Source organism: Chiloscyllium plagiosum, chromosome 2, assembly GCF_004010195.1.
Source record: "Chiloscyllium plagiosum isolate BGI_BamShark_2017 chromosome 2, ASM401019v2, whole genome shotgun sequence".
Taxonomy (NCBI): domain Eukaryota; kingdom Metazoa; phylum Chordata; class Chondrichthyes; order Orectolobiformes; family Hemiscylliidae; genus Chiloscyllium; species Chiloscyllium plagiosum.
In genome coordinates, this window is record NC_057711.1 from 38,146,821 (window position 1) to 38,161,241 (window position 14,421).

The window sequence follows — 14,421 nt, forward strand, 5'->3', positions numbered from 1 at the left end:
AACCTCTTATTTTCTAACATAATACTCCATCTTACATTTTGTTCTCTCTTCACTTAACCATATATTTCTCTTTTTTTCTTCTTCACAACTCATATTTCTATCTTTGTATTATCATTTGTTATGACATAGTCATTTCCCCCATCTATTTAATTAATAGACTATAAATAGTTCAGCACCCCGCACTGACCCATTTAACACTTCACCAGTTACAGTTTGCCAAAATGTAAAACATCCTTTTATTCAGATACTGTTTCCTATATTCATACTAATATGTCATCACCAAAATCATGAGCTGATATTTTGTGTGGTAACATTTTATGTGGCATCTTGTCAAATGCTTTTGGAATTCCGAATATACTATATTTGCTGGTTCCCCTTTATCAAGCCTACTTGTTCCATCCTCAAAGTATTGGAGATGCTTACGGATACTCTTTCAAATTGTTGGTACAGATACAACATTCTGAATGATTTCTTTGTGCTGTGTAGCTCATTTTTGGATTACGCTAAGCAAGAGGTTTAAGGACCACTAAAGGGCAGGAAAGTTGGTATCTAACTTTCAGGTGCCAAGCTACAAGCTCTCAAGTTCCCAAACATGCCCTTCCACGTACTTTTCAAAACAACAGACCATACTGTTCCACTCACTCCCCTACAGTGAGGTGCATCCTCATCTGGACAAACAAGTTACACTCACTCCTCATCTCAATGACATCTCACACCTATCCACCTAGGAATTTAGAGAGGTGGGGGGGGGGGGAGGAGGGAGGTCCCAGGTGCCCTGCTTTTAAAACCATTCTGACAGTTGCAGAGGAGACACTAGAGATGGACAAACTGGCAGAATCTATGGCCATTGAAAATGAAAAGAAAGGGTTCTTCCACTTATCTCATATCAGGATTAGGTCATACCCTGTTACTTAGTATTTAGCTGTCACTTGTGTTGAATTAGTGAAACAAGTTGAGATGAAACTTTTGCACAATAAATACCCTGAAACCTTTTGCCATTTCAGTTCTAATTAGGTCTTTTATCTCCCTCAAGTCCATTAAGGTTGACGGAGGAGCTGAGTGAGAAGTGGCCAAGGAATCCTCAGAGAAAGGAGCACACCCAAGGGAAGCGCCATTACAGGATTCCTGTACACCTACCACCAATGCTTAAACATTCACTTCAGAGGCAATTGTAATAGAAATAGCTAGGCTGCCACTAAGTCAATATCACTTGTGAGTAGAAACAAGTGTGGGAGACAGGGAAATCAGTGAAAAGTCCCTGTTAGATGGCAGTTAGCTCTGTTGATCTAATTCAGTTGCTCAGCACAGGGGAAAAATACAAACAGGACATTTCAAGAACAGGTGCAGCAACAGAAAACATGCTCTGTCAGTATTTTTTGAGGCAGTGCACAAAATTGGATAGAGATTAGAGAATTCCAGTTCTACCACAAGTGCCATGATGTCTCATGCATTTGTTCTGAAGTCCACTTCAATGGAAAGAGGAGATGGATCTGATGGAGAATCGAGCAGAAACCATGTGCATTTTTGCTCTGAATATTGGTATGCAGTCTACTATTTTAAACAGGATGAAGGAAAGCCACTGCTCAACCATTCAGCATCTGAGATGCAGCAAAGTTTTATCCAGCACACTGGTAGGAGAGACATACGGATGAGTCATGAGTGGCTAAGATGAAGAAACAATACATGGAAAGAGGAGGTGCTTCTCAGGTTATTCTCACTGCTCATTTTTGCCACAGACCACTGCTGACCTAGAAAGTTCCCCAATGCTCAAGCCTAACTCTGCACATATGCAGATAAGATAGACTTTAGTGTGCCCTCACCAAGAAAATAGCAGAGGATTCCCACCAAAGGCATTTAGATGTCAGAGCAGAGGGTCAAGCAGCCTGCCTCTGATTCTGTTGAATAAACAAAGAAGCATCATAATGAAATAATTTAAAGTGGAAGAGGTCGACTTCTAAATTACAAGATTTTTACAAGGGCCTATTCCTTCATGCTCTGTGTTCATCCCGTTTGTCCTGCACAACAACATATCGCTAAGAAGATGGCAATTGTTATTTTTGTTATTTGTCCTACAACTGCTGATATTGTTGCTGCTCCCCCTGTTACTCATCAGAGGTCCAACGTAGTTAGACAGTCTGCTGCAGTAAAAGATGACAACAGGGAAGAACAGATTCAATTGGGTAATATGAACAATAAGTGAAATGACTTACAAAGAGCTGGAAATCAGTGGCAAAGCAGTCCTAAGAGTGCTGGTCTTTCAGAAAAGCCTGGCAGCAGCTATACAGTTTCACTCTTTAAGGCTCTGCAGCCTACCAATTTCATTGATCAATGCCAACCTACTGTTAACCCATATAACCACCACTGAGTTAAGGAAACCCATTAAAGGCACAGACGACTGGATATATAAATAAACAAATGATTGATCAGACTATTCCATGGGAGTTTCTTCAGTCCTCTGAACATGTCCCACAGAAACCCAAAAGTAAGCAGGATCACGCCAGATTTTCAACATGCAGATTTTATTTTGGGCACTTAACACCCTGCCTGTACCTTAACCTGCCTCTTCTTGACCGTTACGATTGTGCATATGGTGTTCAATCTTTGAAGGAGCAGTATAATTTTAACCAACATCTGCATTTAGAAGTACCAACAGTGTAAGTCAGTCATCAACAGGTTATAGTTACTTATGAAGCAATTTCAGCTGGTGGTATGATTGGGATTCTGCCAGGGACTAAGATTTGAATCTTTCGATGCATGTAGGACAGTAAAGTACTTGAAGCTGACATCAGCTCACAAAGTTTTAGGAGGATTTCAATGATAAATGCTGTATGTCATATATAAGGCAACTGGTTTCTCAGATTTCGCAGATAAATAAACACTAGCAAAAAAAAAACTCACATCCAAAGTAATCAAGAGCAATTTAACTTATTCAGCCACTTTTGTCATTGGCTTTAACGCAAGGTTGTTTGTGAATTGTGTGTTTTTTTTGAGCTGTCAAGTCTTTTTGGGACTTGCCAGTTTTCTGAAGCTATTCTCTGGAGTTTCCTACGAAGACATAAATAAAATGGACAATAAAACAGACTTTAAGCATACTGACACAGGACTTTGGACAAATCATTTCTATGTCATTGCAGAACAACTTAATGATGTCACTGATAAAAGGTCTGGACAGAATATTTGTTCTCAGAGCACACATATACAAGGGAGCATTATGGCACACTAATAAATAAACAGAATATAAGTGTTTGGCTGTATCAGTTTTTTTTTATATTTTATGATACTTTCAAAACCTTGATTTAAACTTAATATCAGCAGAACTTAGCTATACACCAGACAGGTTCAGGCTCCTCAGGGATCTCATCTCAAGCCTGTGATCGTATTCTACAAGAAATTTCCCTCCACTAGAATTAATCTTGCTGAAATTTATTCTGATTGTTAGACTACTCATTAAGACCACAGACCTCATGAAGTTTCATGGCATCAGGGCAAGGAAATCTGATTCGTACTGACCACTCCCCCTCAGCAAGTGAATCAATACTTTTGTCATGTTGAACACCACTTGTAGAAAACACAGGGGGGTGGCAAGAGGACTCAAATGTCAATCACCAAGAGTGGCTTGGTACCATCACTACTATGGAGACAGCTGCATTCTACAGGTATGACAGGTTGTGAAGGGATCAACAGGAAGAAAATAATTTAGATTAGACTAGATTCCCTACAGTGTGGAAACAGGCCATTCGGCCCAACAAGTCCACACTGACCCCCTGAAGAGTAACCCACCTCCGCCGTATTTACACCTAATAAATGCACCTAACACTATGGGCAATTTCGTATGGTCAATTCACCTCACCAGCACATCTTTGGATTGTGGGAGGAAACCAGAGCACCCAGAGGAAACCCACACAGGCACAGAGAGAACGTGCAAACTCCACACAGTCACCCAAGGCAGGAATTGAATCCAGGTACTTGGTACTGCAAGGCAAGAGTGCAAACCACGAAGCCATTGTGCCACCTGTGGCTACATCTCATCAGTCTACCTAGTGTAGACGTGTCCATGACAGTATTGGTAGGACTGACAATCTTACAGTCAGTCATTCTGCAGACAAAACCCCATTTTCACAGTGTGGATACTCCCATCATGTTCTTTGGCTCCACTGCTATGCTAAATGAGACAGGCCTGGATCTAGCAACTCAATTTTTTTTTAATTCACTCATGGGACAAGGGCATCGCTGGCTGGTCCAGCACTCATTGCCTGTCCTAGCTGCCCTTCAGAAGGTGGTGTCGAGCTGCCTTCTTAAACGGCTACAGTCTACATGCTGTAGATTTACCCACAATGCTCTTAGGAAGGGAATTCCAGAATTTTGACCAGCAACAGTGAAGGAACAACAATATATTCCAAGTCACAATGGTGAGTGGCTTGGAGAGCAACTTCCAGGTGTTGGTGTTCAATGTATTTGCTATCCCCGTCTTTCTAGAGGGAAATGGTCATGAGTTTGGAAGGTACTGTCTTAGGATTTTTTGTGAATTTCTGCAGTGCATCTTGCATTTAGCGTCGGTGGTAGAGGGAAGAGATGTGGTACCAATCAAGCAGGCTTTGGCCTGGATTGTGTCAAGCTTCTTAAGTGTTGCTAGAGTTGCACTCATCCAGTCAAGCGTGGAGTATTCTATCATACTCCTAACTTGTACCTTGTAAATGGTGGACAGGATTTGGGGAGTCAAGAGGTGAAATACTCACCACAGTCTTCCAAATCTCTGACCTGCTCTTGTAGCCACTGTGTTTATGTGGCAAGTCCAATTGAGTTTCTGTCAATAGTAATTCCCAGAACATTGCTAGTGGGGGATGCAGTGATGGTAGTACCTTGAATGTCAAGGGACAGTGGTTAGATTATCTCTTATTGGAGATGTTCATTTTCTGGCATTTGTTTAATGAGAATGTTACTTGCCACTTATCGGATTTTGTCCAGATCTTGTTGCATTTGAACATGGACTGCTTCAGTATTTGAGGAGTTATGAGTGGTGCGGAACATGGTACAATAACCAGCGAACATTCCCATCTCTGATCTTTTTGATGGAAAGACGGTCATTGATGAAACAGCTGATGATGGTTGGGCCGAGGACACCACTTTGAGGAACTCCTACAGAGACGTCCTGGATCTGAGATGTCTGACTGCCAACAACTGCAATCATCTTCCTATGTGCCAAGTATGATTTCAACTAATGCAGAGTTTGCCACTGATGCCCATTGATACCAGCTTTGCTAGGGCTCCTTGGTCAAATGCAGCCTTGAATTTAAGGGCTACCAATCTCACCTCACCTCTGGGATTCAGCTCTTTTGTCTATGTTTGAACCAAGGCTGTAATGAAGTCAGAAGCTAAGTGGTCCTGGTGGAACCCAAAGTGAATGTCACTGAGCAGGCTATTAATGAGCAGATGCAGCTTGATAGCACTATTGATGACACCTTCCATCACTTTACTGATGATCAAGAGTAGGCTAATGGAGCAGTAATTGGCTGGGTTGCATTTGTCCAGTCTTTTGCTTATAGGGCATACTTGGGCAATTTTCCACATTGTTGGGTAGATGCCAGTGCTGCAACTGTACTAGAACAACTTGGCTAGAGGAGCAGCATGTTCTGGAGCAGAAGTCTTCAGTACTATTGCCAAAATGTTGTCAGAGCTCACAACCTCACAATACCTCTGAGTGTTTCACGATACCATTGAGTGTATTGAATTGGCTGGAGACTAGTAACCATACTGGTGGGGATCTTGAAAACAGCCAAGATGGATCATCCACTTGGCACTTCTGTCTGATGATTGCTGCAAATACTTCAGCCTTAGTTTTTGTACTGATGTGTCGGTCTCTTCTATCATTGAGAATGGGAATATTTCTGGAGCCTCCTATTCCGGTGAGTTGTTTAAACGTCCACCGCTTTCCATGACTGGATATGGCAGGATTGCAAAAGGTAGAGTTTGGGATTGCTTAGTTCTGTCTATCACTTGCTGCTGTTGGGCATGCAAGTAGTTCTGTTTGGTAGCTTCAGTAGGTTGATACCACAGTGGAGACCCATGTGACACTAATGGACATCAGGAGCAGCAGAAATGTATTCAATCAAAACCTGTAACCTCACTGCCTGCCATATCCCCCACTCTATCATTACCGAGCTGGAAGATCAACCCTGGTTCAATTATTCTGAGGAAGGTAAATTTGCAAAGCACAACAGGGATTGTTTCTTATTGCAGTATGTTGTACAATCTACCCAGTAACAGGCGATTTTAGATGTACTAATGAAAAAGGATAAATAGGAGATCTCACAATTAAGGATCTAGCAAATAACAACCACAACGTGATAGAACTTCAAATTCAGTTTGAAGGAGAGCAAATTGGGTCTCAAATAGTGTCATCAACTTAAATAAGGGTAATGGCAGGGGTATAAACAAACAGTTGGTTAAGTAAGCTGGGAAAATAAACTAAGCGGTCTGCAGAGAGAGACATTTAATCAGATATTTCATGATCTTAAGTCTCGTGAAAAAGAACAACTCAATGAGAAGGGTTGACAAAAACAAGGGAATAAGGAAGGAGAGCATCCAAAATAAAAACCAAGGCTTTCATAATGGCGGGTCAGAGGATGGAGAACTTTATTTTTAAGGAATCAGCTGTAAATGACCAAAACGTCATTAATAAGTTAATTTGAAGTTAATTCAAGCAGGCATCAATAGATGAAATGTATTTCCAGAAGGCAATTAATATGTCTATTAAAAAGGCTTTCACATAAGATAGGAGGTTCATGCTATTGGGTAAGGTATGATTGCATTGAGCATTGGTTAACACACAGATGACAGAGTTGGGATTAGTGGGTTTTTTTAGGTTGAAACAAGGATCAGTCCTAGCACCTCTATTATACTATCTATATTAATGACTTTAGGGAGGGGACAGGATGTAATGTAAGCAGATGTGTTAGCAATACAAAAAGGATGGGAAGTTACATTGTGACGAAGACATAAGGAATCTGTAAGGGAGGTATAGATAGATTAGGTGATAGGCAAAAACATGTCAGATACAGATTAACATAGTAAAGTGTGAAGTCATGTATTTCGGTAGAAAGAATTGAAAGGCAAACTATTATTTAAATGGAGAGGGACTTCAAAAAGTGGAGGACAGAGGTGCCTGTGTGCAAGAGACAAAAAAAGTTAGCATGCTGGTGCAGCAAGTAATTATGAAGGCGAATAAAATGCTTGGCCTTCATTACTAGGATATGGAGTTTGAAAACAGGGAAGTTATGCTACAACTGTACAGGGTCTTAATGAGGCCACACCTCAAGTACTGTGTACAGTTTAGATCATCATATTCAAGAATGCATATACTGGCAATGAAAGCACTTCAAAGGACATTCGTTAAGCAGATTCTTGGGACAAATAGGTTGACTTCTCAAGAATGGCTAGACAGGTTAGGCCTTTATTCATTAGAGTTTAGAAGAATGAGAGGCAATCTTATTGAAACATGCAAAAGTGTCCCTGGCTTGACAAGGTAAATGTTGAGATGATATTTCCATTTGTGGGTGAGTCTTGAATCGGGGGCAGTAGTTACAGAATAAGGGGACACTCATTTAAAACTAGAACACAAAGGAATTTCTGCTCTCAAAAAGTAATGAATGTCTGTAATTTCTACTCGGGGGAGCTGTGGAGACTTAGTCACTGGAAGCATATAAATAGGAGGTAGATAGATTTTTTTAAATAATCGAGGAGTTGAGGGCTATGAGGATCTGACACAAAAGAGGAGTTGAGGCCTGCGGTACATTAGCCATGATCTTATAGAATAGTAGGGTGGGCTTGAGGGACTAAATGGCATAATCATGATCAGTTTTTTTTATGATCTTTTGGACCTAAAAATGAAACATCAACTTGGACATGCTGCAACACAGACCTATTTTCATGCCAAAAGGCAGAAGCAGCATGCAAGAGACAGAGCTAAATTATCCACAACCAATGGATCAGATTGAAGTCCTGATGATGTGCCACGTCCAATTATGAATGGTGGTGAACAATTAGATAACTAGCTGGAGAAGGAGGACGCAATATGCCCATCCACAATGATGAGCAAATAAGTACAAAAGACATGTCAGTAGCTGCCAAGCAGATACGTACAAAAGACATGTCTGAAACATTACCATTAGCTAGAAATGCTGAGTATGTAATTCATCTCAACTTCCTTTAAGGATCCCGCATCAGAGACGCGAGTGAATAAGCAATTTGGTTCATTATGCATGATGTCAAAATATGCATAGAGACACTAGATACCACAAAGGCTATGGACCCTGAGAATATTATAGCAATAGTGCTGAATACTTCCCTTCCATAACCATTTCACTAGACAAGTAACAACTCCAATGCAGCCAATCACCACTCCATCAGCCCACGTTTGCTCATCAGCAGAGTGATGGAGGGGGTTGTTATCATTGTATTCAAGGTGACATTTTCAAGGAATAAGCTGCTTATGGACACTCCGTATTGGTTCCAATAACGCCACTCAGCCCCTGACCTCATTACAACTTTGGCCTAAACATGGATAAAACAGCTGAACTCCAGGGGTGAAGTCGTCATAGGCTGCTCACTCAGTGTGAGACAGCAAGAGGGAGTGCATGAGAGCAACAGACAGAGCATGAATGAGAGAGAGAGCGTGAGAGAAAGTGCGCGCGAGCGAGAGAGAGGGAGCGAGTGAGATATGGATCAGCATGATTCTAAGGAGGGGCAAGGTTGAGATGGTGAGACCTTCATAGTTTGGTTCATAAACTGGTGCAGGAATTGTGCCCATGTTGGTGTCATTTTGATTGGAAACCAACAATCCAGTTAACTGACTCCAGAGCTGAGGTGAGAATGACTACTCTTGACATCAAGGTAGTATTCATCTAAGTCAAGAAATCCTAGCACATCTGGATTTAATGGAAATCGGGGGAAATATTTTCCACTGATTGGAGTCATATCTAGCACTAAGTGGCTATTGGAAGTCAATCATCTCAGGCACAGAACACCACTGAGTTCCTCAGGCTATATAAAGGCCTAACAACCCGTGATGCTCCCACTCCCAGTATAAAGTCAGAAGTCAGGATGTTTACTGATGATTGCACAAAGTTCAGCGCCATTAATGACTCCTCATATACAGAAGCAGTCTAGATCCACTTGCAGCAAGACCTGAAAAACATTCAACTTTGGGCTGTGAAGTGCAAATAACATTCACACCAGACAATTGTAGGCAATGACTATCTCTAACAAGAGACAATATAATCATCACCTCTTGATTTTTAATAGTATCACTGTCGCCGGATCCCCAACTATCAACACCCTGGGATAGCCACTGACCGGAAAACTGAACTGGCCCTAGTTATATAAATACTATGGCTAAAAACAGATCTAGGAGTTTCTACGGGTCAAAATTTTACAGCAAGTAACTCACCTCATCCCTCCCCAGTGCCTATCCACCTTCTACAAACACAAGTAAAGGGAGTGAAGATTTACTCTCTGCTTGCCTGATTGGGTGCAAGTAACAACACTCAAGTAACTCAACACCATTCAACGAAATGACATTCACATGCTTGGTAGCCAATCACCACCTTCAACATTTACTCCCTTCACCATCAGTGCACAATGGCAGTTGTGTTTAACATCTACAAATTGCACCAAGTTTTCTGCAACAGTTCCTTCCAAACCACCTAGAAAGAGAAGGGCAATGGATGTATGGAAACACTGCCACCTGAAAGTTCCTTCCAAGTCACGCATCATCTTAACATGGAACTATACTACAATTCCTTCACAGTCACAAGGTCGAAACTGTAGAATTCCCTTTGTAACAGCACCATGGCTATGCCAGGACTTCAGCCATTCAAGAAAAACAGCTCACCATTATCTTCTGGTCTGGCAGCAAGGTGGTTCAGTTGTTAGCACTGTTGCCTCATAGCACCAGGGATCCAGGTTCAATTCCACACTTGGGTGACAGGCTGTGTAGAGTTTGCACATTCGCCCCATGTCTGCGTGGGTTTCCTCCCACAGTCCAAAGTTCTGCAGGTTAGGTGGATTAGTCATATAAAATGCAAGGTTACGGGATAAGGTAGGGGAGGTGGATCTGGGTGGGATGCGCTTCAGAGAGTCAGTGTGGAGTCAATAGGCCGAATTGCTTACATCCACTCTGTAGGGATTCTGTGATCGAAGTCCTTCTCCGGGGCAGTTAGAAATGGGCTAAATATTGGCTAAAGCAGCAAAGCAATTATCATTTATTCATAGGATAAATAAGTGCAGAGGAGAATGTCTGCTGTGATAGCACCCCCAAAGATTAAATAACTTGTCAACATTCACTGTTTTACAAGAATAAGAACTTTTTAACTAAATGTGAAATTTGTAGGTGGTTGTGAAGAGTTTGATTTAAATAAGTAAATATTAATGAAATCCAAAACATCAGAGAGAACGACTGAATTTCAAGAGACAATTTACACAGTGATTTTGAAGGACTTGAGACTATATTAATAAATAATAAAGTCGTCATAATCTCAAAGGACCATAACCCTGCTCTCCCATTAGAGAGAGACTAGTGGTGAACTTAACCTGAGGGCCACCACACCTCAGGCACGTGCAAACCTGAGAAGGATGGCTCTTCATGGTATTCTCCACCAATTCAGGAAGTGAACCTGTGCTGCAGGTATTACTGCATCACAAACCAGCTGTCCAGCCAACTGAGCTGACCAACCCCAAAAAGACCTCACTCAAGATTAAAGCCGAACAGTAGTATTTATGAATATCATTCAAGTTGAAGACAGAATTGCATGGTATACATTTTTGTTCAGGTCCATATACTTGTATATTGTATAGTCTATCTTAAATGTATGGTATACTTAAATTATATGTTTTGAAAGCTAAGTAGAGATGGGATGATTAGGGAAAAAAGTGATACATCGCAATGTGGTCTCCTCTACACTAGGGGAGACAGGACACGAACTTATGAATGTTTCAGGGACCATCTCTGGGGGACACGCACCAAACAGCCCCACCGCCCTGTGGTCAACCACTCTAACTCTCCCTCCCACTCCACCAAGGACATGCAGGTGCAGGGCATCCTTTACCGCCACATCCAAACCACCCGACGGCCGGAGGATGAACACCTCATCTTCCGCCTTGGGACCTGCCAACCACATGGCATCAATGTCGATTTCTTGAGTTTCTTCATCTCCCCATCCCCCACCTCATCCCAGATCCAACCCTCCAACTCGGCACCGCCCTCTTGAACTGTCCCAGCTGTCCATCCTTCTTCCCACCTATCTGCTCCACCCTCCCCTCCAACCTATCACCATCACCGAGCCCATCTCCATCCACCTATCACTTCCCCAGCTACCTTTCCCATAACTCCACCTCAACCCTCTCATTTATCTCTCACCCCCTATCCCCCTCCCTTGACATTCCTGATGAAAGGCTAATGCCCAAAATGTCGATTCTCCTGCTTCTCAGATGCTGTCTGACCAGCTGTGCTCTTCCAGCGCCACACTTTTCGACTCTGATCTCCAGCATCTGCAATCCTCACATTCTCCCAGTGATATTTGACTAGCTTGTTTTGTCTTACTGGAATGCAAATCAACAGCTTCTGTAATGAATAAGTCACTAACCAAGTAGTGAAACTAAAAATTTAACCCACTAGAATAATCTATTTTACTTTTAAATTTTCTGCAGAACTTTTTTTAAGGTAGTGTACATCAAATTGTATGTTATATTCCAAGTGCGACAGTACTAATGAGGAATGCAGGGTTCCGAACTACTGTTAACATCATCAGATTTTCCAACGATGCATCACCTACAATGCATATAAATCTCAAGTTTTTTTTAAAAATGAGAATTAGATTAGATTCCCAACAGTATGGAAACAGGCCCTTCACCCCAACAAGTCCACACTGACCCTTCGAAGAGTAACCCACCTAGACCCATTCCCCTACCCTATATTTACTCCTGATTAATGCAGCTAACACCATGGGCAATTTAGCATGGCCAATTCACCTGACCTGCACATCTTTGGATTGTGGGAGGAAACCGGAGCACCCGGAGGAAACCCACACAGACACGGGGAGAATGTGCAAACCCCATACAGACCCAAAGGCGGAGTCAAACCCAGGTCCCTGGCGCTGTGAGGCTGCAGTGCGAACCACTGAGCCACAGTGCCGCCCATATGTGTTTGCACATATACACATGGGAATTAATCTCACTTTCATTTGTCCAGGTTCCTACGAAAACAATCCTGTTCTCTTAGGTTTCATAATTATCTTAGTTTCATCAGTAAATTCCCTATTAAGAGAAGTACTCATCTCAAAGCATTTATGAATATTATACGACCAGAAGATACGACGTGGCATCATTGCCAGCGACTACCTCCTTCCTCATTCTATATTTTCCAGTTACCACCATTTGCAACTTTCAATTTAGCAAGTTAAGACAACAGGTTTTAAACTACTGCTGTTAGAGTGAGACACACAATTTGAAACCAATGTTACTTGTATACATTATTCTCATATGAACTAATCATAATTCTAATGCTATAGATGTTGCATACAAACCTTCTTTGCGGATTCTGAGAAAAGAACTCCATTATTTCCGATTATGCCAACTGGGTACCCAAAAATCCTTGCAAACCCTAAATATATCCCAAGAGAAGAAAAACATAAGACATACTGAAAATTATATTGTCAATACCACAGCAGTACATGATCATATTGCAAGTCAGATCCTTATACAGATTTACAGCAACATGTGAGAAGTATAGCCTTTGGTATCTTTCTCTTAAATGTCTGTTGAAAGAAAGACTTGATGTGAATAATGCCTTCAACAACTTCAGACATTTTTAAGTGTTTTAAAATTCATGTAGGCCTTTCAAAGTGTAGTCACTGATCTAATATAGTAAATGTATTTAGGGTCACCGGACCCGAAATGTTAATTTTAATTTTTTTTCACAGATGCTGCCAGACCTGCTGAGCTTTCCCTGCGACTTCTGTTTTAGTTCATAGGTGCCAGAGTTGGCTCAGATGTTGCCCAATGTCTGCTTACATAGTTAGTAATCTTACATTATATGGCTCTATTTAAATGTTAAAAGGTGACAACTTTAAAGTTAAAGGTCTTTAAATCAATTTGCAGCCATAAGTGACAATGTAAGAAAAAAGTGGTGGTGGAGACGTAGATGACAAACAATATGCTTAACCAGTGAAAAATGAAAAACAGTGCTCTAACAAATTCAACTTTACAGATCTTGAAACCATACTGATTTTAATTTGATTAAATCTAACCATTAAGTTAAATAATATTTGATAAAGTCATTAGAAAATGAATTGTTGAAAATACATTAAACACTTCAGGGTGTAGGTTTGCTCGCTGAGCTGTAGGTTTGATATCCAGACGTTTCATTACCTGGCTAGGTAACACCATCCCACCATTTCGACTGGGACAACACATCTATCCTGGGACAGGCTAAGCAAAGACATGCCAGAGAATTCCTAGAGGCCTGGCACTCCAACCACAACGCCATAAACAAGCACATAGATCTAGATGCCATCTATCAACCCCTCAGAAAACGAACAGGAAATGACATCGCCACAAACCCCAGGAACCCCATCCAGGAAAAAGATATAAATAGAAAGTAGGAGACAACAGCTTTGCTTCACTTGGAGGTCGCCACTGATGATGCTACCTAGCCAGGTAATGAAACGTCTGGATATCAAACCTACAGCTCAGCGAGCAAATCTACACCCTAAACCTCAACCTGAGCTACAAACCTTGCGACATTAAACACTGTTTGCAACTGATCAATCACAAAAGAAATGTTGTAATACGTTTGCATGGGGTAAGTATATTAGGTTCTTTCTTCCTGTAATTATTATGAAATAATAGGTTTCAAAATCACAGGTAATAACATATGAAAGGTTACAAATGAATGAATAAAAGGCTTCAAGCACCCCTCTACACTATTTATGACTGATTAATATCTAACCAAGTATATTATTTTCATTATTTATGATCAAACATAAATGAGATAAAGAAAAAAAGCCATTTTCTGCAAGATCCAGAACCACCTCCAATGCAGTTCTATCCTCCCCTAAATGAGGAGAAAATTGAATCGAAATTTCATATGACCGATGCACTAGAAGACCTAAACCCCTCTGCACCATGGAATTCAAGCAGATGCGCTCTGTTTTTACATTCTTCCTATCAAGGTGAATTACTTCAAAATTTGTCTGGAAATTTAGTTACTATACATTTGCTCCCAATCTAATTCACTGATGTAAATTGTAAAGCTTTGACATCCCACAGCACAGACCCCTGTGGAACTCCACTTGTCACATTCTGCCAAACAGACAAAGGCACATTCATACATATTCTCCATTTTTGCCCAGCCAGTCAATCTTCTAT

General features: G+C 41.2%; 1 protein-coding gene across 1 annotated transcript in view; it reads right to left on the bottom strand.

Annotated features, from left to right (window-relative positions):
* The window catches only part of mccc2 (methylcrotonyl-CoA carboxylase subunit 2), a 134,048-nt gene that overhangs the window by 34,503 nt on the left and 85,124 nt on the right, over positions 1–14,421 (bottom strand). Inside the window, exon 12 of the mRNA XM_043707857.1 lies at positions 12,579–12,655. Coding sequence (XP_043563792.1) covers positions 12,579–12,655 — 77 coding nt within the window. The remainder of the gene's footprint in view (positions 1–12,578; positions 12,656–14,421) is intronic.